Below are 26,207 nucleotides of genomic sequence, written 5' to 3' on the forward strand. Positions count from 1 at the left end.
GCAAAGAAGGAATGAGAGACTGGGGCTTGAGTCTTAGGAGACATGAGATGGGAGGCCGCCGTGCATGCGTGCCTCTGTATGAACGTGTGTGTGTGTGTGTGTGTGTGTGTGTGTGTGTGAGAGAGAGAGAGAGAGAGAGAGAGAGAGAGAGAGAGAGAGAGAGAGAGAGAGAGAGAGAAAGAGAGAGAGAGACTGAGACTGGTGAGTGTCTGTGGTCTGCCTGGGTTCTGTCTCTGCCAAGATGGAGAATGAGAGGGGCCCAAGAGGCTGCCCTGGGGTAAGGAGATTTGATGTTCAGCTGGGAAGGTCTTGGGCAGCCATTGAGCCCTGGGCCGTGGACTGTGGCTCAAGGGTGCCTGTTTCTAAACTGGGATAATTGATTAATAGAGGGAAAGCCACCCGGCCAGACGTCTCAATGCTGCTACTGTCTCAGGGTGGGAGACTGACCCCGTCCGTACCTCAGGTCCAGATGCCACCCAGGCCTGCTTTTGGCCGCCAGCCTCCTCTGTCAGGCCTGGATGTGGCTGCCCTGGGACGGTGGCCTGCAGGAGGGTGGGAAGGGAGCACTGCCACAGGGTGGCTGTACTGAGGCCTGCAGCTATGGTGGCCCAGCCCAGGCTGATTCCCTGGTCGATCCTGGGCTCTCACAGTCCCATGCTCTCACAGTTGTCACTCCTGTTCTGGGCTAGAGCTAGCTCAGGAAGGATGACACCTAGTGGAGGTTACTTGTGTTTGTCTCTGGACCCTAGGGTTCTCGAGTGCCCCGGGAGGACCTAGCTTTCCAGCTTGCAGGGCATATGGCCCTTTGTGTTCTATGCCTGGTCTCTGCTGAGGGCCAGGTCTCTCAGAGCAGAGGTGCCCAGAGGCATTTTACTTCTGGCCAAGTGAGCCTTGTACTAGCTGCCCGAGAGCGGCTGACACCTTCACTCTCTGGGGTCTGTGCTGTACTGCCACGGGGCTGTTCAGAAACCCCCGACAGGTGGCTCATGTCATTGTAGAAGCCACTGGATGGATGTACTGGTTATCACACGAGGGTACATGGCTTCTGATCCCAGGTGTTGGAGTGTCTGGGCCCTAATGCCTCTTGGCTTTACCTTTTACTGGTCCACTCTCAGGTCCAGGCCATCAAGGGCCATGGGTAAGAAAAACCATTCCATCCCCACAGCCTGCTGTGGTCTCCTCTCCCCATGGGATGGCCCTTCAGACCCCCTCTCTCTGCCCAGCTTCCAGCTGCCCTTCCTGAGTGGACAGAATGGTCTTGCCTCTGTCTTTATGTGCCTCTTGGTACTCCATGGGCCTCTCACAGAATGGCTCCCTGAAATCGCTGAAGCCCCACTTTCTGCAGAAGCTGTTCCTGGTGGCCATTAGTGGGCCCGCTGACTAGGTAGATCAGGGCCATCTCTGCCCCAGGTGGAATAGAGGGAGAAATGGGTCCTTTCTGGCCTCGTTTGTGGGAACAGTGGACTCGGCAGGTATGACTGTTCCAGGTCCTTCCGTTGTGTTCCCAGTGTTCACAGGGGCCAGAGCGTTCGCGTTCTCCCACTGAGTCAGTAATGGCCAGCCTGCCCCCCTTCCCTGTTGCTAACCAAAGCACTTCTTTGTCTGGAGTGGCTGTCTCCCGGGTTTGGCTTCAGAGGTGGGTGGTCTTCTAAAGACGTAATTACAGCAGGACACGCTGAGAGGTCAGCTCCCAGGCACACTGTTTCCAAGCCGCCTGGTCTGGGATCGGCAGACCCGTGGTTGGCATCTCACGTGATTGACAGTGTCCAGGCGCAGCAATAGAAGGCTCCATCATTAGGGGTGTCTGAGGCCTTTGGGTCTCAAGTCTGCCTCCCTCTCTACCTGCAAATCCCTGCTCTCTGGGATTGTCTCTTTGGACACTTCTACCCAAGCTGGACATGTGAAAAGCCACAGTATGCTGTCCGAGGCACGATGGAGCCTGTCCAGGTACAGAGTAAGGTAGTCCTGGTGCATGCCTTGGTGCTGATCACGCCCTGCTTACAAGCCTGTGGTGGGTGGATACCCTTCTCACACCAGAGTGCCGCCATCCTCGGTTCCACCCTCAACGCTGCGAACCTGGATTGTGAGGAGAGGACCTGGTGCCCAGAAACCGTCTATGGTGTGGGTCCCTGGGGCCAGTTGAGGCTAAGGGACAGTGCCCAGGCCACTGGTAAGTGCTGTCCTGGCAGCTGTTGCCCTTGTGAAGCCTAGCTTCTACCCACTTGTCAAGCCGCGGTGCCCAATTTAGTACCTCCCACTGGTCGGGCTGAGAGGTGGAGGGGTGAGGGAGTGGAGGCACATCCAACCTGCGTGGGTGGCCTGTTCTCTTTCTTGCGCCTTGTGTCCTCATGGCCCTGCCATTCTTCAGCTGGCAGAGGGATGCTGAGCTGCAAGCACCCAGGACACAAGTGTCTGCCTCTGAGGTGGACATAGCCTGTGTGGGATGCTCCCATCAAGAGGGACTGAAGGCCACTGACTGACACCTGGGTCAGGTTACAGGCGCAGTGGCGGTATCTGAAGGAGCCAGCCTAGGGCTATGGGGTAGCTTTCTCTCACTTCCAGAGTACTAAGCAGCGTTGGCCTGGGGACAACATCTTAGGATACAGTTGTAGACTCAATTTTCTTATCAAATATATTTTATGATAAACTTATTAACCTAGCGTATGTCACTTATAACCCGACTAACCTAAACAATAGGAGAAGAGGATTAAAGAACACAATAACACAACCATAAGGGTATCAGTTCTGAGGAACAATTCTGGCTTAGTCAGCAGGATTTCTTCTGCTGGAACCTGGAGCAACCAGAACCCGGAACCTCAGCCGGAGCCTCGAAGTGTTTCCTCGAGCGGTTCTCTCTAGGAGCGTCTCAAAGTGCAGCGATGAACAGCCAAAACTATCCTCAGTCTCCAAAAAGCCTCATCTCCAGTTCTGGGCTCACTTACATATCTCCTCCCAGAGTCTGTTCACGGGATCTTTTCAGCTGGCAGCAATCAAGCTCCCGCACGAGGTGGTTTGTCTTCTAGTGGATTAACCTCACCTGTTCTCTCACACGACCGTTCCGATCCCACTCTTGGGATCATAACAAAAACAGGTTTATCTCTCCTTTGTACAGTGATAGATTCCTCCGTATACCTGCCTTCTCTGTGCTCCTACCTGGTGGGTTGTGCTGCTGTTCCCAGGGCCTCACCATCCTCCAGCCAAAGAGACATCGCTGGAAGAGCCCCAGTAGAAGTAAAGCTCGCTGTTACTGGAGTGTGTGGTGCCCAACCGAGCAATTGAGCAGCCTGCTGCTCGGAGGACCTGTATACCCTCTTGTCACTCAGGGAGTCCTTAGGAGCCCAGTACCGCAAGGCCTATCCATCTTGACAAGGCCGCAGTCTGTGTTGTCCGCACTCACCTAAAAGGGTAAGCAAAGCGCACCCTGTGGCTGATGGCAGGAGGAAGCTGCCATTTGAGTCTCAGGGCTCCGCTGAGGCTACCCAGTAGCAAGTCTGGGGCCAACTGTGTCTATACCTGTGCCCCCGGCTGGCAGTGCACCAGACCTGGGAGTGGCTGTGCGCAGCAGCGTCCATGAGCCGGGAGCTCCAGGCTAGTGTGCTGGAGGGAATCCGTTGATTTGGGTCAAGTGAGAGCAGAGAGGGGCTTTACACCCTGCACGCTCATCCGTGAGCCTAAGTGCTAAGGAGAAAGCCTGTCTGTTTTCCTGCATGCCACAGGTCATGGGGCAGTCGGCTTAGAAGTTCTGTAGTGTTCCAGGCTTCAGCCTGCTGTGAGGTCCACATGGGCGCCGGTCCTAGGTGTGCGTGCAGGGGCTCCTCATCCATGGAGCTGAAGTGTGGGCTGAGCAGTGCTCAGTAAACATGGAGCCTGTTTAGATCCCGCTGTGGGGGCAGTGCCAGGTAGGATCTCTGAGGAGAAAAGCCTCTTGATGCCATGGCCGGGAGTGGGTGGGCTTGAAAGGCAGCACTTTCGTTGTTCATGGAGCCCCGTATCGGTGGCCAGTATGTGGCAGGCTGGTCCACGCTGCCCGGTGTGCCATGTGGAGGAAACTGGCTTCAGCGCCTCTGTCCCACACATATGTGCGGTTGCCGGAAACCTACCAAGTTGTGTGTGGAGCTCCCAATGGGTTCATGTGCTAAACCTCACCTAGCATCTGGGAAAGTGGATCGGCCACCCTGTGCCTCGATTTCCACCCCAACCTGGGAAAGAAGAGGTGGCTGTGAGTCAGATGGGCAGTAGGTGACAAACTTAATGTATGACCACAGAGTGAGGGCGGCTCTTCAGCGGTCAGCAGTCCGGGCTGCCTGCTGAGCTGTGTGGGTCCATCGTGCAATCCTGCAGCCCAAGGTCCCTGTCTTGTGTCTGTGAGATCCACACGCTGACCTCTGGCTCTGGGGCCACCAACCCCTAAGCCAGCCCAGGCCATCTCCTGTCCCCAAGATCAGTGGATCCTGTAGGTTAGGGAGCACACAGTTGTGGGGTGCCTTGGGTGGGAAGTGATCCCAGAGTCCTTGTAGGGAGCCAAGGGGCTTGGCCATGGGGTCTGTTTATAACCCTCTCTAGAGGCAGGAGGCTCTGTCTTCTTCCAGCCGGAAGACACAGGTCTCTCAGAGTGGACTCTGAACTGGTTTCGTTCTACTCAAACAAGAGAGGCAGGCTGCATCTTGTACAAACTACCTGAGCGGTGGCTGCTCACAGCCAGCATCATCTGGAAGGGCAGACTCTGGGAAATCTGCTGATGGCTCATCTTCGGGATTCCTGGGGTGTGTCTCTATTTTCCCAGTCCAGCAGGGTGATTAACAAGGAATCCGCATGTGGGGGAGCCAGAGCTGCTTCCCAGATCTGCTCTTGGGTCTCAGCCCCAGGCATTCCAGAGCAAGGCCCTGCCCTCTGTGCCCAGTGGTGCCAGGCCTGTATACCATCCTGAAGATTCAGGCCAGCTTATCGTAGGACAAGTCCAGTGGGGAGGGGATAGCCGCTGAGGTGCTGACGGCTGCATAAATGGTCAGTATCCAGTCAGGGCTACTCATGAGGGAGCTGCTGCCCAGGTCATGCTCAGGCCAACATCTCTCTGCGGCGGAGCCATGAGCAGTGGAGGAGGCTGGCCCTCCACGGTAGGCCCAGGGCCCTGAGTCTGGGAGCGGAGGCCTGTAGTACTGCTCCTGATCGCATGTCTGAGGAGGGAGGCTGCGTCCTTGCCTTAGATAAGCCTCTAGCGCTGTTTCAGTGGTGCTAGCCTCCGAGGCCAGGATGGAGTGAGTGAGCACAGAGGGTCCCAGGTACATTCTTGTTCCTGGAGTGGACATGGTCACCAGGCCAGGGGTCCTCCATGCTCCTGAGGAACCGCAGCATGCCTGCTACATGGGAGCCCTGAGGTCCTAGCGCAGTGAGGCCTGCAAGTCCACAGTCATTCGATTTTCTGGGCGTTTTGGACGACTTATAGACAGCAGGTACCGCTGTGCTAAACCCCACTGTGGAGACATGCTGATATCCACGTGACAGCCCTGGGCCCAGCGTCGTCCGTCCCTCAGTCCAGACCTACCATTCTGCTGTCATTCCCTCGGCCCCAGCGTACACCTCCTAGGCCTGTCTTTTCCTCCAGGCTCCCCTGGGAAGGCCGGCCTCACCCAGCAGTCTGTGTCTGACCCTCAAGGACTCCTCCAAAATGTTGCCGACGGTAAAGGGAAGGGTGTGGTCTGGCCTCTGGCCCGTGAATCATCTCCTTTCTACCCCGATGTGTTTGGAGACGCGCCCCAGCACGGTTGCTGCCTCACGTGGAGAGGAAGTGGATGTACCTCCCCTTGTGTCTGGTCTGCGCCTTGCTCCGTGCGCCGGGAAGGCAGGGTCCTTGATGGTGACTGGGTCCTCTGGGCCTGATTCACATCAGTGGCCCATGGGGGCTTCTCTGCCTTCCCAGTGAACCTTTACCTACCACAGGGTTTGTAGCTATGTTCACTTGGAATTCGAAGTGTGTGCCGACCGCCAGGCTCCATCTAGGCTGCAGCCGTGTGCGCCTCTTTTCTCTTCCCTGACCAGCTGTAAGCCCCTGAGGAGTATTTTTGTTTCCCTCATGTGTCCTTATCCTTCATGGGTGCACCCTAGCTGGCATGTCCTCTCCAGGCCTCTGTGGCTGCTTTGCTCCTGGGCGGTACCAGGGTTCCCTGTGGTGATGAGACCCCATGGCAGGCTGGGTACAGTGAAGGCACACTGCCCCTCAGTGAAAGAGTGGTGCTCGGAGTCCGTGGCATTAGAAGTGGTTGTCTCTACGCGGCCCTCAAAACCCATGTGGTCCACGTGGCCCACAGGAAGGCCTCTGAAGCGCCTGAGCCTCACGGGGCTCAGACTCCCCTGCCTCTGTTGAGCTCCGTTTATGACCTCTCCTACGAGTGTTGAGTGGCCCTGTAAAACAGGGCTAGTGTCTGAGGCATTCTGTGGTGCCTGGGGCATATTAGGGTTCTGTTTGGGGTTTGGGGTTTGTTTGTTTTTGTTTTTTGAGACAGGGTTTCTCTGTAGTCTTGGCTGTCCTGGACTATGTAGAGCAGTCTGGCCTCGAACTCACAGTGATCCACCTGCCTCTGCCTCCCAAGTGCTGGGATCAAAGGCATGCGCCACCACCGCCCGACCATATTAGGGTTTTGTAAGATTCTCCCACACCTCTCTGTAGATGGGGAAGATGGCATAGGACAATGTCCAGGCACTGGGCTCTTCAGAGGACTTCACTGTGGCTGTCACTTGTATCTGGGAAAGTGTGAGGGTGGAGCTGGTGGCCTGCTTTTCCCTTGGCAGGGCTGGTGCGGACAGTGGGCAGAGGTGAGCAACAGGCTCCGCTCTGCCAATGGCTCCCGGAATTCTCCTGCACCCTGGTACTGCACTCTTGTCCGAGTCATTTGGATTCTGTATGTGGGGAAAGTGTTTGGCTCGAGGCTCCTCTGCAGCTTGTGGCAGGAGCATCCCCCTGCCCCCCACTTGGTCCTGCTGACTCACCATCTCCCTGCCAGGCCTTCAGAGCAGGGTCTGTCAAGTGTTGAGGAGCTATGAGCCACAGCTGGAGCAGTACAGGATGCAGAGAGAGAGAGAGAGGAAGAGGGAGGGAGGGAGGGGTCAGGGAAGATGCCTTAACCCCGTCCCCTGTGGATCCATGACTAGACAGTGGCTGCGGTCACGGCCGCATTGGGCTCTCTGTGTTGACACTGCAGGGCTGGGGACAGCAATGCTATGGGGACCAGGAATACCTGTCTGGGTACTTGTCACCACACAGGGAGGCACCACGGGATTCTTTCCTGCCACTGTGTCCCGTGGGCACCTGGTTAGTGTGGTCCCCGTGGCCTGGATGCTCAGATGGCCTCACCTAGCCTACGCTGGGCAGGGCTTGGTGTCTGTCTCTCCTGGTTGTCCTGGTGATGCCATCTCTGCGTCTAGAGGAAGGGCGTAGAACTTACAGTCCCAAGTATGCCTGCTCTCCTTGGGGCTGCTGGAGCTGCCAGGGCGCCCACTTCTCATCTCTTCCAGACCTTTCCCCGGGTGGCAGAAAAGCTCTGGATCCCAGACCCTTCTGGAGGAGCTCAAGGTCCCTACTTGCCTGGGTGACTTGTATTTAGGGTGGTGCGCTGGTGCCCCCTGGTGGCTGTGAGAGACCAATGCAGGCTCATGGCTGCCTAGGATTTAGGGTCATTAGAGCAGTTCTGGCAGGGACACGGTGGGCTGAGAGCCTCTGTGTACCCTGTTAGGGTTCATGCCTGCATTTCTCACCTACTCATGACAATGTCCTGATGCACTCTCTGCCCCGGATTTGGGAGGAGTAGGAGAGAGGACAGGACAAGGTCCAGCCACCCCACCCCACCCCCATACCCCCCAGGCATGCCCCCCCACTACCGCCCCGCCCCCACTGTCTGGGCTCTGGTGTGAGTGTTGGAGAGAGGCTGTCAGGGCTGTGGTGTGAGTGTGGGGGAGGGGCTGTCAGGGCTGTGGTGTGAGTGTGGGGAGGGGCTGTCAGGGCTGTGGTGTGAGTGTGGGGGAGGGGCTGTCAGGGCTGTGGTGTGAGTGTGGGGAGGGGCTGTCAGGGCTGTGGTGTGAGTGTGGGGGAGGGGCTGTCAGGGCTGTGGTGTGAGTGTGGGGAGGGGCTGTCAGGGCTGTGGTGTGAGTGTGGGGAGGGGCTGTCAGGGCTGTGCTGTGAATGTGGGGAGGGGCTGTCAGGGCTGTGGTGTGAGTGTGGGGGAGGAGCTGTCAGGGTTGTGGTGTGAGTGTGGGGGAGGGGAAGGAACATGCTAGTTGGAGGCAGGAGAATGGGTGTGGCGGGGAGGTGACTTGGAGGGAGAGGACTCAAGCCTTCAGGTTACTGGGCACAGGGTGGGCAGGGCCACAGCCTTCCCAGAGGCAGTGCAGCCAGAGCCCCTGTGCTCAGACCCTGTCTCCAGGCTGCCTTATGAGGAAGGGCCAGCCCTCACTCCCAACCTGCCTACCTTTATGTCCCTTCTCCTGATGTGTGTGTGTGTGTCTGGGGGATTGTGGGCTGTGCTCCTGCAGGTTCAAAGTCTTCCCCTGTCACTGTCCCCCTTATTCACGAAGGCAGAGTCTCCCACTTGAAGCCAGAGCTCCCCCCTGCAGCCTCTAGGATGTCCTCCGGCTCTGACTTCTGAGCACTGAAGTACAGATGGGCTGACACGAGTGTGGGGGTGGGGGGGGTGTGAGGGCCGGCCCTTGCGTGTTACTCACTGGCCTGCCTTTTAATTCTAACACTCCAGGCCCTGACTTTATTGCTCCTCTGCTGGACGACCTGTGGTGTGATGATTTTTTTTTTTTTTTTTTTTTAGAATGTAAGCCAAAACAGACCCCGTGTAGACTAAAATATCAGTCCAGTCTTCCTGCCCTCAACACGTGCTTGCTGGCTTGTATGTGCTCAGGCACATCCGAGAGGCGGCTATGCTACAGCTTTGGGATGTGGCCGGTTCACGGGACCTGCATCCAGCTGGAAGGCAGATGGGACAGGTCACTCACAGGCACTTTGCCAGCCTGGGACCAATACTGACTGTGTGGTCAGGGTGGCTGGGAGACCAAGAAAGGTGTGGTGGCAGCAGATGAGGGTGGGCAGAGGTCCCCAGGAAGGGTATGCATGCATGGCCTCTCTGGAAAGTCTTCAGCCAAGTCCTGTGTCCCTGGGCATAGCCAGTGTCCTCTGGAGCAAGTGTATGGGGGAGCTGCTGATCTGGCCATGCGTGCTGGATGGAGCGAGGCAGACGCTTGGCTGGCCCGAGGCTCGCACGTATGCAGCCCTCCCTCATAAACCGGGGCGCGTGAGTGGCCAGCTGGCCAGCTCCTGCTACGGCTGACACCCAGGGTGGGTTCCCAGCCAGGCCCAGCTCCATCCCTGGCAGGGTGCTAAGCTCTGCTGGAGAGGTCCATAGCAAAGTGAGGAGTGACCAGGATCCTCCGGTTCTTGGCCCAGAAACTGAGCAAGAGGCAAAAGCCAGTGTTAGCCGGTCACCAGGCTATGGGGAAAACATGAGTTGAGGCCTTCCAAGACCTGGGAGAACCAGAAGTCAGTGTTCCTGGAAGATTGACAAGGGGCGATTAGGACAGACAGTGAGATAGAGGCAGAGGCACACACAGGAAAGGGGCTCCCAGTTTGCCCGGCCGGCCAACCCCCAAACAATGAGATACATACAGGCAAGGGGTTCCCAGCATGCCTGGCTTGCCCCCAGGGGCGCTGCTTACTTGGTGCTGGTCTCCCAGTTACAATCCACCCTCCTGGCAGAGAAATGGAAGTGTTCAGAGTCACGGCCACGGCAGGGAGTGAAGACCTGGACATTTGGGGGAGCTGAGGAATGTTCTTGGCTTCTTCTGAGCCTTTTACGTCTTGTCTTGTTTTCTGGGAAACAAATGGAAAAAGAAAAGAAAAAAGAAATCCAAAGCCCATTCCTGCGCTCTTGGATGCCGGCGTAGATACAGAGAGAACCTGACAGTTCTTGGAGAGCGGGTCGGGGGTGGGGGTGGGGGGAAGGCTGGGAGGCCGGCTCACTGCCCTGCTTTTGGTCATGGTCTGGGAGAGAGGGCTCTCAGGGAGATTTTGTATCCTGTGCACCTAACGTCGTAGCTAGATGACTGCACAGCCAGCCTCACCTCTGAGTGGGCATTGCGTCAGTCCCCTGCAGGCTGACGAGCCTCTTGTCTGTACCGGGAGGCTTTTGCTGTGGCGGCATGATTCCTGCTGCCTGTGTCAGGTGCTAGGATTGCTGAGGCCTGGGCTGAAGGCAGGAGGACGTAGGACTCTTTCTGGTCCCTTGGTGGCTCCACTTCCTTAGGGGTTGTGTGGAGCCTTTGGGTCCTGTCCCACCTTGTCACCATGTGTCTGATTTCTCATCATATCTTTCCCCCCTCAGCTCCTGGCTGACTAGAAGTCCTGAACTGCTCCTCCAGGCTCCATGGGAGTGCAGTGTGGTCCTCCCTTCACTGTCCTCCATGGGGAGCTAGGGGTAGAAGCTCCTTCCTTGTCCCGTGGTCAGAGCTGGTGGTGTTCACTGTATGCAGCCTGACTGTCACTGTGAAGTCTGCCTCTCCTGCCTGCCTCTGAGGAGACAGCACCCAGGGCCACCTCTATGCCTGGCCTAAGGGTACAGCCTGTGCACGGCCCCTGGGGTTTGCCCCTACCTTCCAGGGACTGTGGACAGGCGTGGGCCTGGGGGACATTGGGGCCCAGAAAGAGAGGCCATCTGTGGAGGAACTTCCCTGTCTCAACTAGAGTTGTTGGCCCGCTGTTCCACAGCCACCACAGGCAAGAGAGGGGGCCCTTTGTGGCTATTTCTTGGCCACTGTGTCTTGTCTCCAAGTTGATCTGGAGGCCATGGTGTGTGTGTGTGTGTGTGTGTGTGTGTGTGCGTTATGTATGTGTATAGTCTGTGTGTGTTATATATGTGTGTGGTGTGTGCGTATGCTGTGGTGTGTGTGTGTGTGTGTGTGTGTGTGTGTGTGTGTGTGTGTGTGTGTGTGTGTTGGTTCTTAGATTTCCATCTCCAGCTCCAGTTAGGAAACATCTACAAAAGCCCAACTCATTAGCTGTGTGTGGTTCACCGAGGGCAACTGACCTGAGCTGGCCACACGGTTGTGCTGGTGCGTTCTGACATTCTGAAGGGGGGAGAAGTTAAAACAGCCAGTGTGTGTGCAGGTGATGACCCGAGTTCCATCCCCAGGGAAGTACGTGGCGGCTGTGCTCTGACTTCCATGAAAGCACTGTGGCGTGAGTGCTCACACACGGACCTCCGCAGGAAGTAAGGAGACAAAATGTAACGTGAAGAGTTGAAGATATCTAGTGACTGGGGGGTGGGGGGATGGGAGGCAGGAATGCAGAAGGCCGATGTCACTACCTGTTCAAGCCCCTGGAGTGGGCGACATCACTGTGAGTTCCGGTATGGACCATGAGCTTGGGGTAACAGTGGCATGCTGCCTTTCTGCACAAATGTACCCCAAAGTGGTGTAGTAAGCAAGGAATCAAGCTTGCTCGAGAGAGGGCTCAGCAGCTAACAACACTTGCCGCTTTTCCAGAGGAGCCACGTTCAGTTCTCAGTATCGGCATGGCAGCTCCAACTCCAGAGTATCCGGCGATCTCTTCTGATGTCTGTAGGCACCGGGGCACATGTGTTGTGCAAACATACATGCAGACTAATACTCATTCGCATACAATAATAATTTTAAAAATGAGAGAAGAGAGAAAGAGAGAGGGAGGGAGGGAGGGAGAACAGGACTATGTAGATGGCTCATTGGGAAAGACTTGTCTCCACACACAACGACCTGAGTTCTTTCCCAGACCCACATAACAGAAGGAAAGACCAGGTTCCCGCGAGTTGTCCTCTGACTTCCAGATGCATGCGTTTGCACTCACTCGTGTATGTGTGTATGCAAACACACGCACACACACACATGTAGTCATTGGCTCTCCCTGGAGAATGGCCGTGAGTTACTCACTGTAGATGCTGGGACTTGAACTCAGGTCTTCTGAGAGCCTCCCATCCTCACCCCCACCCCACCCCCACCCCCAAACACGTGTAAAGGGCCTTTTGTGCTCCCTGTTTGTTGCTTAGGGCTTTGCCCGCTGCTTGTGCTCTCTGCGGATGGACTGGACTGACTCGGTTTCCACAAACTGTTTGGCCATCGAGGATGCCCATGTGTGCGCGCGCGTGTGGTTAGAAGGAAGCGCCCCATGCTGAGGTCCCAGGGGTGTCACTGTAGCTGAGCAGATGGTGGTGCTGGTGTGAGGCTGATCACCTGCTGCAGAGCCAGCCAGTGTGAGCGCGCTCTTAAGTGGCTCCTCTTGTACACATGCCGTCAAATCCTCTCCATTGCACAGGGAGATGAGTTCTCACCTCCAGGTGCAGGAGCGATGCGGGGAGGGGAAGTCAGGGAGGGCTGGGGGGTCAGGGAGGGCGGAAGGGGGCCTGTCCTCTGAGGAATTGGAAAAGGAGTGTCTCCTGCACAGGCTCAGGTGAAAGGCGGGAAGCTGGGCAGGCTGGCACTACCACAGGCGGTGACGTGATGCTGGAGAGTGGGTTGCTATCTAGGGAGGTCACACACTTGTCCTTCCCACAGTGTCTCAGGGAGGGACTCAGTCACACAGTAGAAATACTCTCCCCATACAAACGGCATTTTTTTTTTTTTTTTTTTTTTTTTTTTTTTTTTGGTTTTTCGAGACAAGGTTTCTCTGTGTAGCCTTTGCTGTCCTGGGCTCAGCTTTGTAGACCAGGCTGGCCTCGAACTCACAGCGATCCGCCTGCCTCTGCCTTCAGAGTGCTGGGATTAAAGGCGTGTCCCACCACCCTTGGCCACAAAAGAGATCTTTATGATGCCTTAAGACATCACAGTTGCCCATTTCTGAGAGCGGGGGAAGCACACGGCTGCCTGTGACAGTCACTAGCACACAGACGCGGTCACTGGGTCTCTGTGGTGGGGATGCCTGCCTGAGCTGGCTCCTTCTGCTTCTGCCCCAGGGACGCTACATTCGGAAAACCTTCTGGATGCGCTCCTAGTCTAGGCTCTTGGTTTCGGCTGCGTTATCCAGCTCCCTTCCCATGGTTCCCTGCTTATCCTACCTTGCTGGCATGGGGCCCAGGCATCCTAGGGCTTGCTCTGGAGGGGTGAATGACATGGACTGCCTCTCCTCCCACTCCCACTAGTTTGTGTTAAGCTGGGGTGGGGCCTGGGGGGTTTAGGGTCTAGGGGGCAGGATCTTGGGGAGCAGGGCCTGGGGGCGGGGTCTGGAATGTTGTCCCAGGCTGGCAGGCCTCCTGAACAGAGATAACCACCCAGGGAGGTGTGCAGGTGATGGGAGCCAGGCTTGCTACAGCAGTGGCTTTGCTGAGCACAGTCCCCTCCCCTCCCCTGGCCTGAGGGCCAAGGTCAAGCTCCAGCCTGGAGCAGTGGGCATTGGCTTCTTCTTTGCTGGCTTGCTTTTGTTTGTTTGTTTTGAGACAAAGTTTCTGTCTGTAGCCTTGGCTGTCCTGGACTAGTTTTGTGGACCAGGCTGGCCTCGAACTCACAGGATCTGCCTGCCTCTGCCTCCCAAGAGTGATCCGTCTGCCTCTGCCTCCCAATTAAAGGTGTGCACCACCACGCCCGGCCTGCTTTTCCATTTTAAAGGCAGTCCACCCACGCATAGTGACAGTGTTAGCTTTTCTGTTACCATTCAGAGTGGCACAAGGGGGATTTTTTTTTTTTTAACCTCATGGTTCTATGGCGCAGATTCCCTCATTGAATCCAAGAGTCAACCTTCTTCTGGAAGCTTGGCGAAACACACCCTGGCCTCCATGCAGCTTCCCAGCGTCTCGTGTACATCGGTGTGAGGCCCTGTTGCCCACTCTCAGACTATGACACCTGGCGCTAACCACATCGCCTGCCTCCTGCCCCACTTACAGGACCCCTCATGGTTGCCGTGGATACCCCCAGGTGACTCGGAGGGTAGCCTGTTCGACTGCTTCCCTTGTCCTAGCAGCCCAGCCCCACCGTGCTGATGCAGCATCACGTTTATAGGCCTTAGGGCTGGGAAGCAAGCATCTCAGGGCCAGCAACGCAGCAACTAAACACAACGAGCCAGAACAAGGAGGTGATTGTAGCCTCACACCCCGCCAAACCCCCTACTCCCCCATAACCCCCCCCTCCCCCACCTCCCCCACCCCACTCCCAGACCCAGAACATTTACATTTTGGGAGCCCTGCACTTAGCTATCTGCCTATCTGCAGTAGGCCTCCTGCCCACCAGAACCGTTGTTAGTGTGCGGTGCCCCACCCAAGCGTGCAGTGCAGGATGGAGGCCGGCTTGGTCAGAGCTGTCCTTGGACCCTTGCTGGACCCAGAGGCTGTTTAGGGGGCCGTGGGCTGCCCTTCCTGGGCTTCACTGTTGGAGCAGCAGACGGGAGGAGGCCAGGGAGGGACGGCATGGGGTTGGTGGCGGGGTAGAAGCAGGCTGCTTTGCAGGACCTCCCCCTACCTCTGTGTGTGCTGCAGCTCTGGGAGTTCTGTCCTGTGAAGTCTTGGACGGAGCAGTTAACTGTATGTGCTTCATAAAACCAGAGTGGCACTTCCTGCCTCCAGGGAGCTCAGGGGCCTCCCCTGGGTCAAGGTTATGGGCCTTACGTAAGGCTGGACACTATAACTTCAGACCTGGAGTGGATGATGGCGGGCGGTGACGGGGGACACTTTGAGTCCAGTTTCTTTTGGTTTTTCGAGACAGGGTTTCTCTGTGTAGCCTTGGCCATCCTGGACTCACTTTGTAGAACAGGCTGGCTTCGAACTCATAGCGATCCGCCTGCCTCTGCCTCCCAAGTGCTAGGATTAAAGGCTTGCGCCACCACGCCCGGCTCTTGAGTCCAGTTTCTTGTGAGCAGCACGTGTACACACTTGCTGACAACTGTCTCCTTGACAGAGGAGCGGGAGGTCGGCCCTTCCCCCATCACCCCACCTAGCAACTACTTCTCCAGGAGTCACTCAGCATAGCATGGGCTTGCAATCCCAAGGCGAGCTGTGCTACAAGCCGGCTCAGTGTCTAGCCTGAGAACCACAGTGCTGCGAAGGCTCCAGTCAGCCCTTGGAAGGTGGGGGTTGGGTGGGGGGTGTGGGGGGCAACTTTTCCTAAGAGACTCAGCTCCTGGGGCCTGCCATAGTTCCCAGGTCCCCTTGCAAACAGGTATGGTGAGGTCTGTCTGGGGCCAGGTTAGGTAGCACCCTGGGGCTGTGAGGGCTCCTGGTTTTGTTCTGCGTAGATTTACTTTAGTTGACCATCTAAGTCTTCTTGTCTCTTGTTCCTGCATCTAAAAGGAGGCGGTGAAGGACCACGGAGGTTTGAGTGTCACCATAGTCCCCCTGGAGGTCAAGCCTCTTGCCCATGGGACTCATCCCCAGCTTCTAAGTACCTGACAAGGTACCATCCTTGGTATGACATGCCCAGGGTTCAAGAGGGCACTTGGGCCTGGCGTGTGTGGGTGTTTGGATGTCCAGGACGCTGAGCCTTGCCCAGCTCTGACCCTCTTGTGGATACAAGCAATTGGCCTTGGCCTCAGGGAACTACAGTGGCTGTTCGCAAAGGTCCTGGAGCAGCTTGGGAACATTCTGGCTGGCCAATTGGGTGGGCGCTCTCCTTTGAGTGTTCCTGGGTGGGTGAATGTGCCTTGGCTAAAGTTCTGAGGAGTGGCACGTGGCTCCTCCCGCTTTTGAGGGTGTAGGCAAGAAAGGTGCAGCAGAGCTCGGGGCTCTGCCAACCCTATGTGCTGGAGGAAGCAAGAACAAGCCAGGGAGTACGGGCCAGTGGCCCCTGAGCCGGCGAACTGGTACCTGGTACCCCTCGCTGATGCCCAAACCCTGGCTTTAGGACAAAGGTTTGGAAGATACGATCCATTTCACAGTCTTGAGAGGGAGACACTGACCAGCATTCCCCCAAGGGACCTGTGCGAGGACGAGGGTCGTCATCGAGGGTTGGGGATTAGGCATGGCGGAGAAGTGATGTGCCCTTGGAGATAGGTCGGAATGATGTGGGGGAGAACCTGCCTGAGACCCTAGAGGAAGCATGGCCCCCCCTTGCCCATGCCCCGATTTGACTTAGTGATGGGGTTAGGAGGCTCTTTGGCTGTTAAGAGCTGAGAGAACAGAATCCTTGTTTATGCTACCCGGTTAGGGATACTTTGAGAAACATTTAAGTTTTATTTATGTGAGTGTTTTGCCTGCATGGTTGTACGTGCACCATAGATATGCTTGGTGCCCATGGAGGGCGGAAGAGGGTGCTGCGTTCTGTGGAACTGAACCTGGCTCCCCTGCGGGAGTAGCCAGTGCCCCTAACCACTGACCCACCCCCTGGCAATAGCAACAGGGACCACCCCTCTGATTCCAGGGTTCCTTGAAGCTCCCAGCTGACCCCAGGAGGGTGATTCCCAACCCCTTGTCCAGTCTGGGCTCTAGGCTGTCTCGGCTCTGCCTGCTGACGTTTGCCAGGCACCTGTCAGCTCGCATGTCCCTTCCAATCTGGCTGGACTTACTCCCCAGACCGCACCTTCACGTGCCACAGAGGGCCACCACCGTCAGCAGCCTTCTCTTGTCACTTGCTGAGCAACTCTGCTAATCACCCAGTCAACTGTCATCGTCATTTTCTGTATCCCCAAAGCTGGCACAGATTCCCCCACTGTCTTCCTGAAAAGATCCGTTTCCCTGTCCCCGAGGCCAGACACCTGCCATAGCGCTTGGCAGGGTACACAGGAAGAGAGGCATGGCAGCTTCCTGGGGATGGGTGTGTGTGTGTGTGTGTGTGTGTGTGTGTGTGTGTGTGTGTGTGTGTGTGTGTGTGTGTGTGTGTGTGCGCGCGGGGGCGGGAGGGGGGGCACACATGGGTGCTCAGCCTCACCCAAGCAACGCCCTGAGCTTGTTCAGCCTGGAGTGCTGAGCGGGCATGTCAGCCCTGCACAGCAAGCTCACACAGAGGCTCCCAATTGTCCCGCTGCCCCGAGGGAAAGGGGGGCCCATCCAGGTTCAGAGGTGGAACATTCCTAGGGAGGCGCATTCCTGGGGAGGTGGGAAAGAGGCCAGCCAGGGCATCTTGCTCACCAGAGTCTCCCCAAGTGTTGTTGTTGGGGCCATGTCCCTAGGATTGTCTCTCAGTCTGGCCTAACGAGTGAGAGGCTGCCCACCCCCTCCAAGAGGAGGTGCCTTCCAAGGCCACCCCAGGCCCAGGGTTCTTTCTGCAGCCCTTGTACCTGCAGCCCCTCGTTCCTCCGGAGCTCTGGGCAGCTGACTCCACTCCAGCTTGTTTGCATCAGCTCTTGGCTGAGACTGAGGGAGCAGCCCCAGCCTGTCTGGGTGACACCTGGCTGTAGGAAGGGGGAGTTGATAGGCTCACGGACAGGCAGGGCCTCATAAATCTTGGCTCCTGACAGGCAGCCTGAGGCTTCAGGCAAGCAGACAGGATCAAGTATAGCTGTCCCCACAGGCCCACGAGTGGAGGTCCTGGATGTCTTCCTCCTATCCAATGGGTGTGGGCAGGCCTGGTCTGAGGAGCTCTCCCTCATAGTGTGTGTGTGTGTGACTATGCGTGGGTGTGTGTGTGTTGGGGTGGGAGGCATCCTCTTGCTGAGCCCTCCCTGTTTCTGTTCTTCCCAGAGAGTTCTAGAAAGGCTGTATAGATATGTCAAGAGCCCAGTTGTGAGGCCATCAGGTCATCTACAGCCAAGAGTAGCCAAGGGTAGGCCTAGGCCTCGGCAGGAAGCCCCTACAGGCTGCTACGCATCCTCTGCTCAAGGTGGGGGGGGGCTAGTGACCCCAGTCTCAAGGCCCTAGGGATCTAGCAGCAGGCACGTGGACCCTCCCTTCTGTACCTTTGGAAGGGTGGAGGAGGGACAGATGGAGCCCTAATCATAGGGGCCATTGTGGCCAGGCTTGGATGCGTGTCTCACCTTGCCTATGGCTGGGGGGGCGGGTGCTAAGGAGGCTGTGTCCCCAGTGGTAAAGTGGGGTGCTACCAGTGCAGGGAAAGGTCCCTGGGTTGTAACCTGGTGGTGATGTCCAGATTGGGGGCGTGTTGCCTGTCCCAGCACTTGGCTCTTGGGGTCCACATCTAGTGTGGAGTGGAAGGGAGGATAAATCTTACAAGCCACGGTTCCCAGACAGGGACTACAGACAGGGACTGTCTCCACACTGCTGCCTCTCCTGCGTGGGGGAACTACAGCCTTCTCTTCTCCCCAGTTTCCGGCCCCAGCCCCCACCCAACTCCCCTGAGCTGTTCTTGGTCTCCTGTCCAGGACATTGTGTGGAAGTCGCCTTTACCCTGTAGGGCCGAGGAGTGTGTAAGGAAGGGAAGGCAGCAGTTTCCTGTCCTCGGTGGGCTGTTTGTTGAAGGTCCTACTAAGCTAGAATGACAAGTTGAAGCTAGCCTTGGCAGGAGGGAAGAAAGGCTGGGTGTCAGGGCCACTCATCGCTGGGGGAGGATTCCAAGCTGACTCCAGAGGTCCATCCATCATACAGCTGCTGTTGGGGCCTGGGGGATGTGTAGATATGCCCAACCCAGGGTCTGGGCTTATACTCTTCCTAGTGTTTTATTTATTTATTTATTTATTTATTTAGTTTTTCGAGACAGGGTTTCTCTGTGTAGCCTTGGCTGTCCTGGACTTGCATTGTAGACCAGGCTCGAACTCACAGCGATCCACCTGCCTCTGCCTCCCGAGTGCTGGGATTAAAGGCGTGCGCCACCATGCCCGGCTTTCTTCCTAGTGGTTTGCTAGAACCGGTTCTCCAGCGGGAGGGGAGTCCCTCTCACACCACACCTCCTGCTGGTCCCCCTTATGGCCCTGTCACCCCCAGCCTCTGTCCTATGATCAGTGACGGCCAAGTGGGCCGAGCATGCAGTCTGTCTCTGGAGGGTCTGCTCTGGCTGTTTGCCTGCACTCTGTACTTCCTAGAAACATGTTTTGTCCTCCGAAGTGGGCCCCTATAGAAGCCCCATCACCGTATTGGGGGCTGGTGTCCGGGTCTGGCAGGACTGAGTCGGCCTGGCACCTGCCACAGCCTTGGCTCTGCTTGGTGGAGCTGCCAGGGGTAACAGTGCCACATCCGAGGCTCTGGGCGGGCAATCAGGTCCTGGCAACCAACCTGAGAACGCCAGGGACGTACCCGTTAGCATCTTACAGCGATGGATGGGCAGGTAAGGATGTGCCAGCCTTTTCAGGTTGAGCACCAAGATGCTACAGTGTCTTCGTTGCTTGGTACTCATTCATGGCCTGAGCTCCAGAAGGCCACAGGCCCCACGGCTCCCTTTGCATCAGAATCCCTGAAGCTGTAGGACACACCCAGCACGAAGATCATTTCCTTTTCTGTCTAAGCTGAGGTGAATGTCACATTATGAAAAGCGGGCTTCAGTGGCATCTGCCATATTCTTGGTGCTCTGAGACCGTCACTTCCAGCCCTATAGTGTTTGGTCACTCCCAGCACCAGCCTGTCATCTGTTTCTGTACTGTGGTTGTTTCATGCTAATAGACTGCCACAGCGTGTGGCCCCTGGGCCTGGCTCACTCCTCACAACCTAGGAGCCCTTAGGAAGCTGCTCCAAGGACTGACGTTGGCATGGGGACAGCAGATCATGGCAAAGACGGATGTGGAGGTGTTCCCTGGGCGGTCCTAGTGAACTGCTAGTGCATTCTCGTGAACAGTGAGGGCATCCTAGTAAGCCATGGGGTGGCCTAGTGAACTGCAGATGTGTCTTAGTGAGCTATTGGTTGGGGGTGGGAGGGGGGTCATCTTCATGGTGAGCCTTGAGGGGACTCAAGGGTGCCAAGGCCCAGGGGATTTTTTTTAAAGGCACCGAGGGTTATCTCAAAGTGACAGTCCTTCGCCCCTGAGATCAGCATCGGGGTGATGCCAGCCAAGATTGCAAGGGCAGCTACGTGGTAGCCCTCTGTGCTAGGCTCTACGGCTGCAGTGGATTCAGCCGTGAGTGGTCTCGCCCCAGGCCATGGTGTGTGTGTGTGTGTGTGCGCGCGCGCGCGCGCGCGCGCGGGCGCATGCGCATCCCCCCCCCCCCCCCCCCCCCCCCCCCCCGCCTTGGATGCCTCCTGGCGGCTGTGTTGATTTGAGAGGGTTTCCTGGAAGCTGCCTCTGCAGGCCAGCACTCCCAGGAGCAGGTGGTAAGTGGGTCATGCTCACAGGTCTACAGAGGGCACGACCTCGGAGGGCACGCAGGGATGAGGCAGTTTACACATGAGTGACAGGGTGCCTCTACAGATGAGCATTTTACTGTGAACTTGAAACGTAGCATGGGGCCCTTCCTTGGCCATCCCCACCTCTGAAACGTCTCCATCACTCCCCAGAGGGCCAGCTGGCGTTGGGCACGTGCATAGAAGGGTGCTCAGCCAGGGCGCCTGCCCACTCTGCTCAGCTCTCCCGGTTTCTGGTTGTGGCAAAGCCTGGGGAGGGAGAATGGGGTGAATGCTCTGGCTTCCATCCCGGAGTGCTTGCCGTTTCCCATAGCCCCCATGGGCGTGGGCCTGGAGACAGGAACCTGATACAAGTGGGGGTGAGACCTCCTCTGAGGCCTACATATCCAGCTGTGGATAATCCTTCAGTGCAAATAAGCGGAGTTCAGGCTACCCAGGAGTTGAAGGGAGCTAGCTACTCATGGGCGCCCAGGATGGGAGGACCCTTAGCAGCTCCTATGGTGACAGGGCAGCCAGTGTCTATCCTGAGTCCCAGGCACTGTGACCAAGCTCAGGGGCTTTTCCTGTGGACATACGGAGCCCCTGAGGCTCCGAGCTGCGTTCTCACTCTGGTGACCACTTGCCCAAGGTATGGTCTTATGGGGTTTCCTAACCTGGACCCAAGGCCCATACAGTACTGTGAGAGAGCTTTCTTGGTCTGTCACCCTGACTGACATTCAAGTTCCCCACGACTTACCCTCCAGCTGCCCACACAGTGGTCTGAGTGACAGGACAGGCCTAAGCTGTGTTGTGCCTCATACCTTGGCCCACCAGCCTGCCGTTTGTGCTGCCTTTTCAGGCCAGCAGACAGGGGACCTTAGGCACCGCAGCCATGACCTCTGGCTGAGACTCTAACTCCCCCAGGAATTCCTAGGAAATTCCCACTGTTGGCTTCACGGGGCTTGGCTGGTGACTGCATTCCAAAATCCAGAGGCAGCTGGCCAGTGTCCTTTGGCTACCACCGTTCTCCTACGACTGCGCCTATCTCTGAGGCCCTTAGTTTAGCTGCGGGAGGTTCTTCTAGGGGCCTTCCTGAGGAGATGTGGTGAGATGCTGGCAAGCTTTAGACCAGCTCAGGCCTGAGAGTGCCTGCACCTGGTTCTGTCTACTTCCTGTGTGTAGCTGGGAAGGGTTTGGCTTTCCTCCTGGCAGTAGTGCACAGCAGGCAGAATAAAGGTTGATCCATGTGTGCCTGTGACATACATGGCAGGAGATCCCTTGCCCTGAGCCTGCCCCGAGGTTATAAGGGAGAGCCTCAGCCTTAGGCTGTTAGTGTCTGGGAGCCCTGGAGGTTCAGCCACCCTGGACTCAGCTGAGGCGGTTTGACCAGGCGGGTACAGAGGCACTAGGACATGATGGTGTGCACATTGGTGAGGTCCCTCCAGTCCCAGGCTGGCCAGGTTGGATGGCAGTTGAAGTGTCGTTTCTCCTGTGTAAGACTGAGCCCAGCTAGGAGCCCTTCATATTAGCCGGCCAGATGCCTATTCAGGGTGATCAGCTGACGGGAGGAGAGGCAGCTGTGGGCTCAGGCCCTGGCAGGACGGGTCTGGTAGCTCAGCTCTGTGCTCAGTGTCCTCCTAACCTGACACAGCTGCACCTGATCATAAGGGAGACCAGAGCTGTCGTGGTGGGGCCAGGATGCTGAGCCCGTTGGAAAGGTCATGGCAGCTGCAAAGAGGGATCACGTGGGGGCCCTTTAGCTCCAGAGCAAAGAGAGGCTGGTATCTTTGGAAAACCTGATGTTGCACAGGTGTTCCACCCGGAGCGCCCAGGATGCACTGGGGCTAACGCCGCCAGCTGTAGCTGCTCCTGAAGGTCACATTCCCTTTGGTGAACTGTTCAGATAAGAGTCCAGCCCACAGACCTGGTGTGCTGGGTGCTAGGAGAGTCGCTCCCCTGGGTGATTGGGTGGGTGGGCTGGTACTATGGCTGTGGGTCTGTTCATACCCCACTGTGGGGCCTGTCCTGTTGGCTAACACCGAGTTTCCATGGCAACGTGCTTATCCGCTCTTGCCCCCACCCCCCACCCCCCACAGATGTCGATGAGTGTGCCAGTGCCAACGGGGGCTGTGAGGGCCCATGCTGCAACACCATGGGCGGCTTTTACTGCCGCTGTCCACCTGGCTACCAGCTGCAGGGCGACGGCAAAACCTGCCAAGGTAGGACCTGTCTGTCGCTCTGCCCCGGGGAGGGGCATGTGGGGAGAGCGGGTGGTGGGAGCAGAGGCAAGCCCAAGCTGGAACTAGGAGTTAAATCCCTGCTGGGGGGGAAGGGCCCACATCCCCGTGGGTGCCAGGTGACACTGATAGGACCTTGCCTGTCAAACAAAGACCGGCAGAGGCTAGGGCTGGAAGCTGCTTGCCAGCTCGGAACCAGCCCCGTGACTCCGCCTCAACACTGCTGGCAGACTGTCAGCAAAAATCAAGACCAGACAGAAGTAGATCCTGAGGAGCCGCAGGGAGCCGAGGAGGGGAGGAAGCAGGGGGATGGAGGAGGCCCCGCTGTCCCCAGCCCTGCTGTCCGCTGTCCGCCATCCCCCCCCCCCCCCCCCCCCCCCCCCGTTATTTCTGCATTCCCTGGCTGCCCTCACATCTGAGCCCAGGGCCGGTTTGAACAGCTGAGCCTCTTTGGGGCCGTGAGTGGCCAGGGTCCTGGGCCTGGGTCAGTGGCCTGTCTCTTCTCTCTGTATCAGACGGTCACTGTCGTGTGTCTCAGAACGTCCTCAGTTAAGTGTTACACTGTCTCCAGCCATTGAACTGTCCATCTGTGAACCATCTGCCTACAAGCTGGGGATTAGCCTGCTGGACTTGGGGTCTGGAGAGGCACTGAGGCGGGGGTGCCTGCTCTGCGTGTGACATTCTAGAAGACCGGATTCCCATGTTCTCCTTTCTGACCTGCTCTTAGAGCCAGCAGGGGTATTGGAGGTGGGGAATGTGGCTGTGGCCCTAGGGGTCACATGCCATAGCTTCCCTAGGCCCGCACCTCCCTCCGTGTGTCTAGCCTAAGGGGAAGTAGCCCAGGTCAGGGCTTGATGGTTGTGTCTGTGTTTCCATGCCCGCACAGCGAATCCCTGACGATGCCCTGTGCTTGCAGGTCTTCCTGCCAGCAAAGAGTTGGGCCTTGGGTTGACACTAAGCTTTAGACATGGCTCATGATTTGAACTGGCTTAGTAAGTCAACTCCGGAGAGCAGCTTGCCCTCCCCCCTCCGCTCCCACCTCCTCCCTGTTCTCGTATCTCTCTGACATAGCTGTACATAGCACCAAAGACCTTTGTGGGCCAGAGTCCCCCAGTGTGACATTTAGATGTGTCCTAGGGAGACTGACTGGTCCCAGATAGCCTCCCTCATCACAGCAAGCCTGAGGCGTTGCCATCTGAGAGGAAGGACTGATGCCAAGCTGGTTTAAGGAGCAGACAGGCAGACTTGGTACAGGTCTGGCCCTGGACACCTTTCTTTGTGCCAGTTCATCTTAACAAGTACAGGTTATACTCCCTGCCCCGAGTGCCACCTGTGCTGCAGTTTCCTTCCCATGGCTGCTGCTTCCTCACCCAAGATGGAATCAGGCTCCCCAGCCCATTGGCATCCTTGATGGGGCTGGCCTGAAGTGGCCGTCCAGTGCTCCCACAGCCTCACCTTACCTGAACTTTGGGAGTCTAGAAATCCCCACTCTTCCGAGGCATCCAGGAAGCCATATCAAGGGCTCTGCTGGGCAGTGCAGATTCCCAGCATTCCTCTGGGCTGCCTTCTGGAGTATATGGCAGTCATCCATACGGCTGACCAGTGCCTGGCCTGACCCAGTATCACTGTGCCCGCTTGGACATATACCCAGAGTACCCGCTGTCTCTGGGGCCAGGCAGTGATCTGGGGCCAGGCAGTGAGGCACCATGCTCGGAGCCTCTCCAGAGCCTGCAGGAAGGCTCACCACAGCCATGGAGACGTCCCAGAAGTCCCTCACATGACATCAGAGTGTGGGCCAACGCATGCAGCGGTGCATGGGGTGGGCAGGTGCTTCTTGGCACCCAAGGTCCTCTCTGTCTATCTAGCACTCTTGCTCCAGACTCTGGTCAGTTGCTTTGGGCTGGTGCAGTGGGCCAGACTCTGCCTCTGCTGGCCCCATATTTCCTGTAGGCCAGGAGAGTGGATTGGGAGCTCTAGGTGGGGTTCCAGACAGGTATGTGTTAAGGCGTGGGAAACGGTGACTCCCCTAAAGACCTATGGAGCCCCAGAGAAAGAACTGCTACCTTCCCATCCCATTAATATCCATATTGTCTGGGAGAGAGATGCTCTTGGTGTGTGTGTTAGGGGTACATCCCGTCATCTTCCTCCAGGAAGCTGGAGTCTCCGGAGCCTGGTGTGCTGTATTGATGCCCATCCATGTGGGATGTGGACGCTGGGAGCTGAGCAAACAAGCAAGTTGGGCCAGCTTCCACTCGTGCGCCCCGGGTGTGAGGTAGAAAGAATGCAGAAGAGGGTAGTAACCAAAGCTTGCCACCCAGGGGGGCTGCAGAACTTGGGCATGGCAGCACGCTCTCTACCACTAAGCTACACCCTCCGCCGTCTTTGGGACAGGGTCTGGCTAAGTTTCCCAGGCTGTCCTTGACTTCACTCTGTGGCCCAGGCAAGCCTTGAACCTGGCATCTTCCTGCCTCGGCCTCCTGAGTAGTCACGGCAATTGCAGGCCTGTGGCTCCAGGCCTGATTATGAGTTTCTTTGTGAGGCATTGGAGTCTCTGGCTGGGGTCCCTAAGGGTAGGGCAGGTAGGTCTTTGCCATCTGGCAGAGGTGGGCAGAGGCAGGGGCACGGTCAGATCACTGAGTCTTAGACAGAGGCCAAATGGTGTCTCAGACACGGATTGTCTCAAACCTTGCACTCCGGCAGCATCCGTCTCCCCTTCCTGCCTTTTCCCTGCCCCCCCACCCCCCACCAGGGTTCATGCCCCAGCTCTTCGAGTTTGGGATGGTTGCAGTTCTAAGTCACTCCATGGCCAAGGGGCCTCTGCTGAGAGCCAGGAGCCTGCTGTGCTTTCTGTGTCCCCTGCCAGCCCAGCCTCCTCTGGCAAACATGAGGCAGCACAGCTCATGGGGTGCAGGCTGTCTGCGCGTGTGAGCACAGGCTGTAGGAAGTGAAGATGTCCCAGGAGGGAAGACGGCCTCTCTCGCTCGCTCATCCAGGGAGGTGTGCACGGAGTGGATGGCGGGGTGAGCCCAGAAACCACTGCGAGTGATGAATTGCCTCTGTAAAACGAGTGCTGGCGTGGGAGCCTGGCCAGTGGTGTCTTGGCCCTGGCCCTGAGACCTGCTCCAGCCTGGTGTATGTATGTCATGTTCTGGGAGGCTCTGCCGGAGCCAGGGCTGAGTCCACTCAGCTGAACTGGCTGGCCAGAGTGACACTCGCTAGCCACTGCTTCTGCCTTGCTGGCTGTGACCCCGTCTCTGCCCTGAACTAGTCTTGAATAGGTAAGGTAGGGCCAGGCCTGTGCGTGGGAGACCTAGGGATACTAATTTCATTGTTAGTGTGTGTCTATATGTTTGTATGTGTATGTATGTGACAGGGGCGGGGAGGGGGAGGAACAACCTGTGGTGTTGTTCCTTAGATGCTATCCACCCCACCCCCACCCCCTGAGGCAGGGTTTCTCTGTGTAGCCCTGGCCATCCTGGAACTCACTCTGTACACTAGGCTATCCTCGAACCCACAGAGATCCACCTGTCTCTGCTTCCCAAACACTGGGATTAAAGATGCATGCTATCACCACCTGGCTGCTATCCATTTTTTTTTTTTTTTTTTTTTTTTTTTTTTTTTTTGAGACAGGGTTTCTCATTGGTCCAGAACTCACCAAGTTAGGCCAGCAGCTATAAACCCCAGGAGTCTCCCTGACTCCCCTTCCCAGATCTGGGATTACACATGTGCACGTACCACACCTGGCCACCACACCTGGCCTGCATGCTGATGAGGCAAACACTGACCGGACAGACCCAACAGAGCTCCTTTCTGTGTGTCCCAGCC

At 57.1% G+C, this 26,207-nt stretch overlaps 1 protein-coding gene across 1 annotated transcript in view; it reads left to right on the forward strand.

Annotated features, from left to right (window-relative positions):
* Megf6 (multiple EGF like domains 6) overlaps positions 1–26,207 on the forward strand; it is a 96,017-nt gene that overhangs the window by 20,127 nt on the left and 49,683 nt on the right. The window contains exon 4 of the mRNA XM_051171113.1: positions 22,242–22,364. Coding sequence (XP_051027070.1) covers positions 22,242–22,364 — 123 coding nt within the window. The remainder of the gene's footprint in view (positions 1–22,241; positions 22,365–26,207) is intronic.

The sequence above is a fragment of the Acomys russatus genome, chromosome 29 (genome assembly GCF_903995435.1).
Source record: "Acomys russatus chromosome 29, mAcoRus1.1, whole genome shotgun sequence".
Taxonomy (NCBI): domain Eukaryota; kingdom Metazoa; phylum Chordata; class Mammalia; order Rodentia; family Muridae; genus Acomys; species Acomys russatus.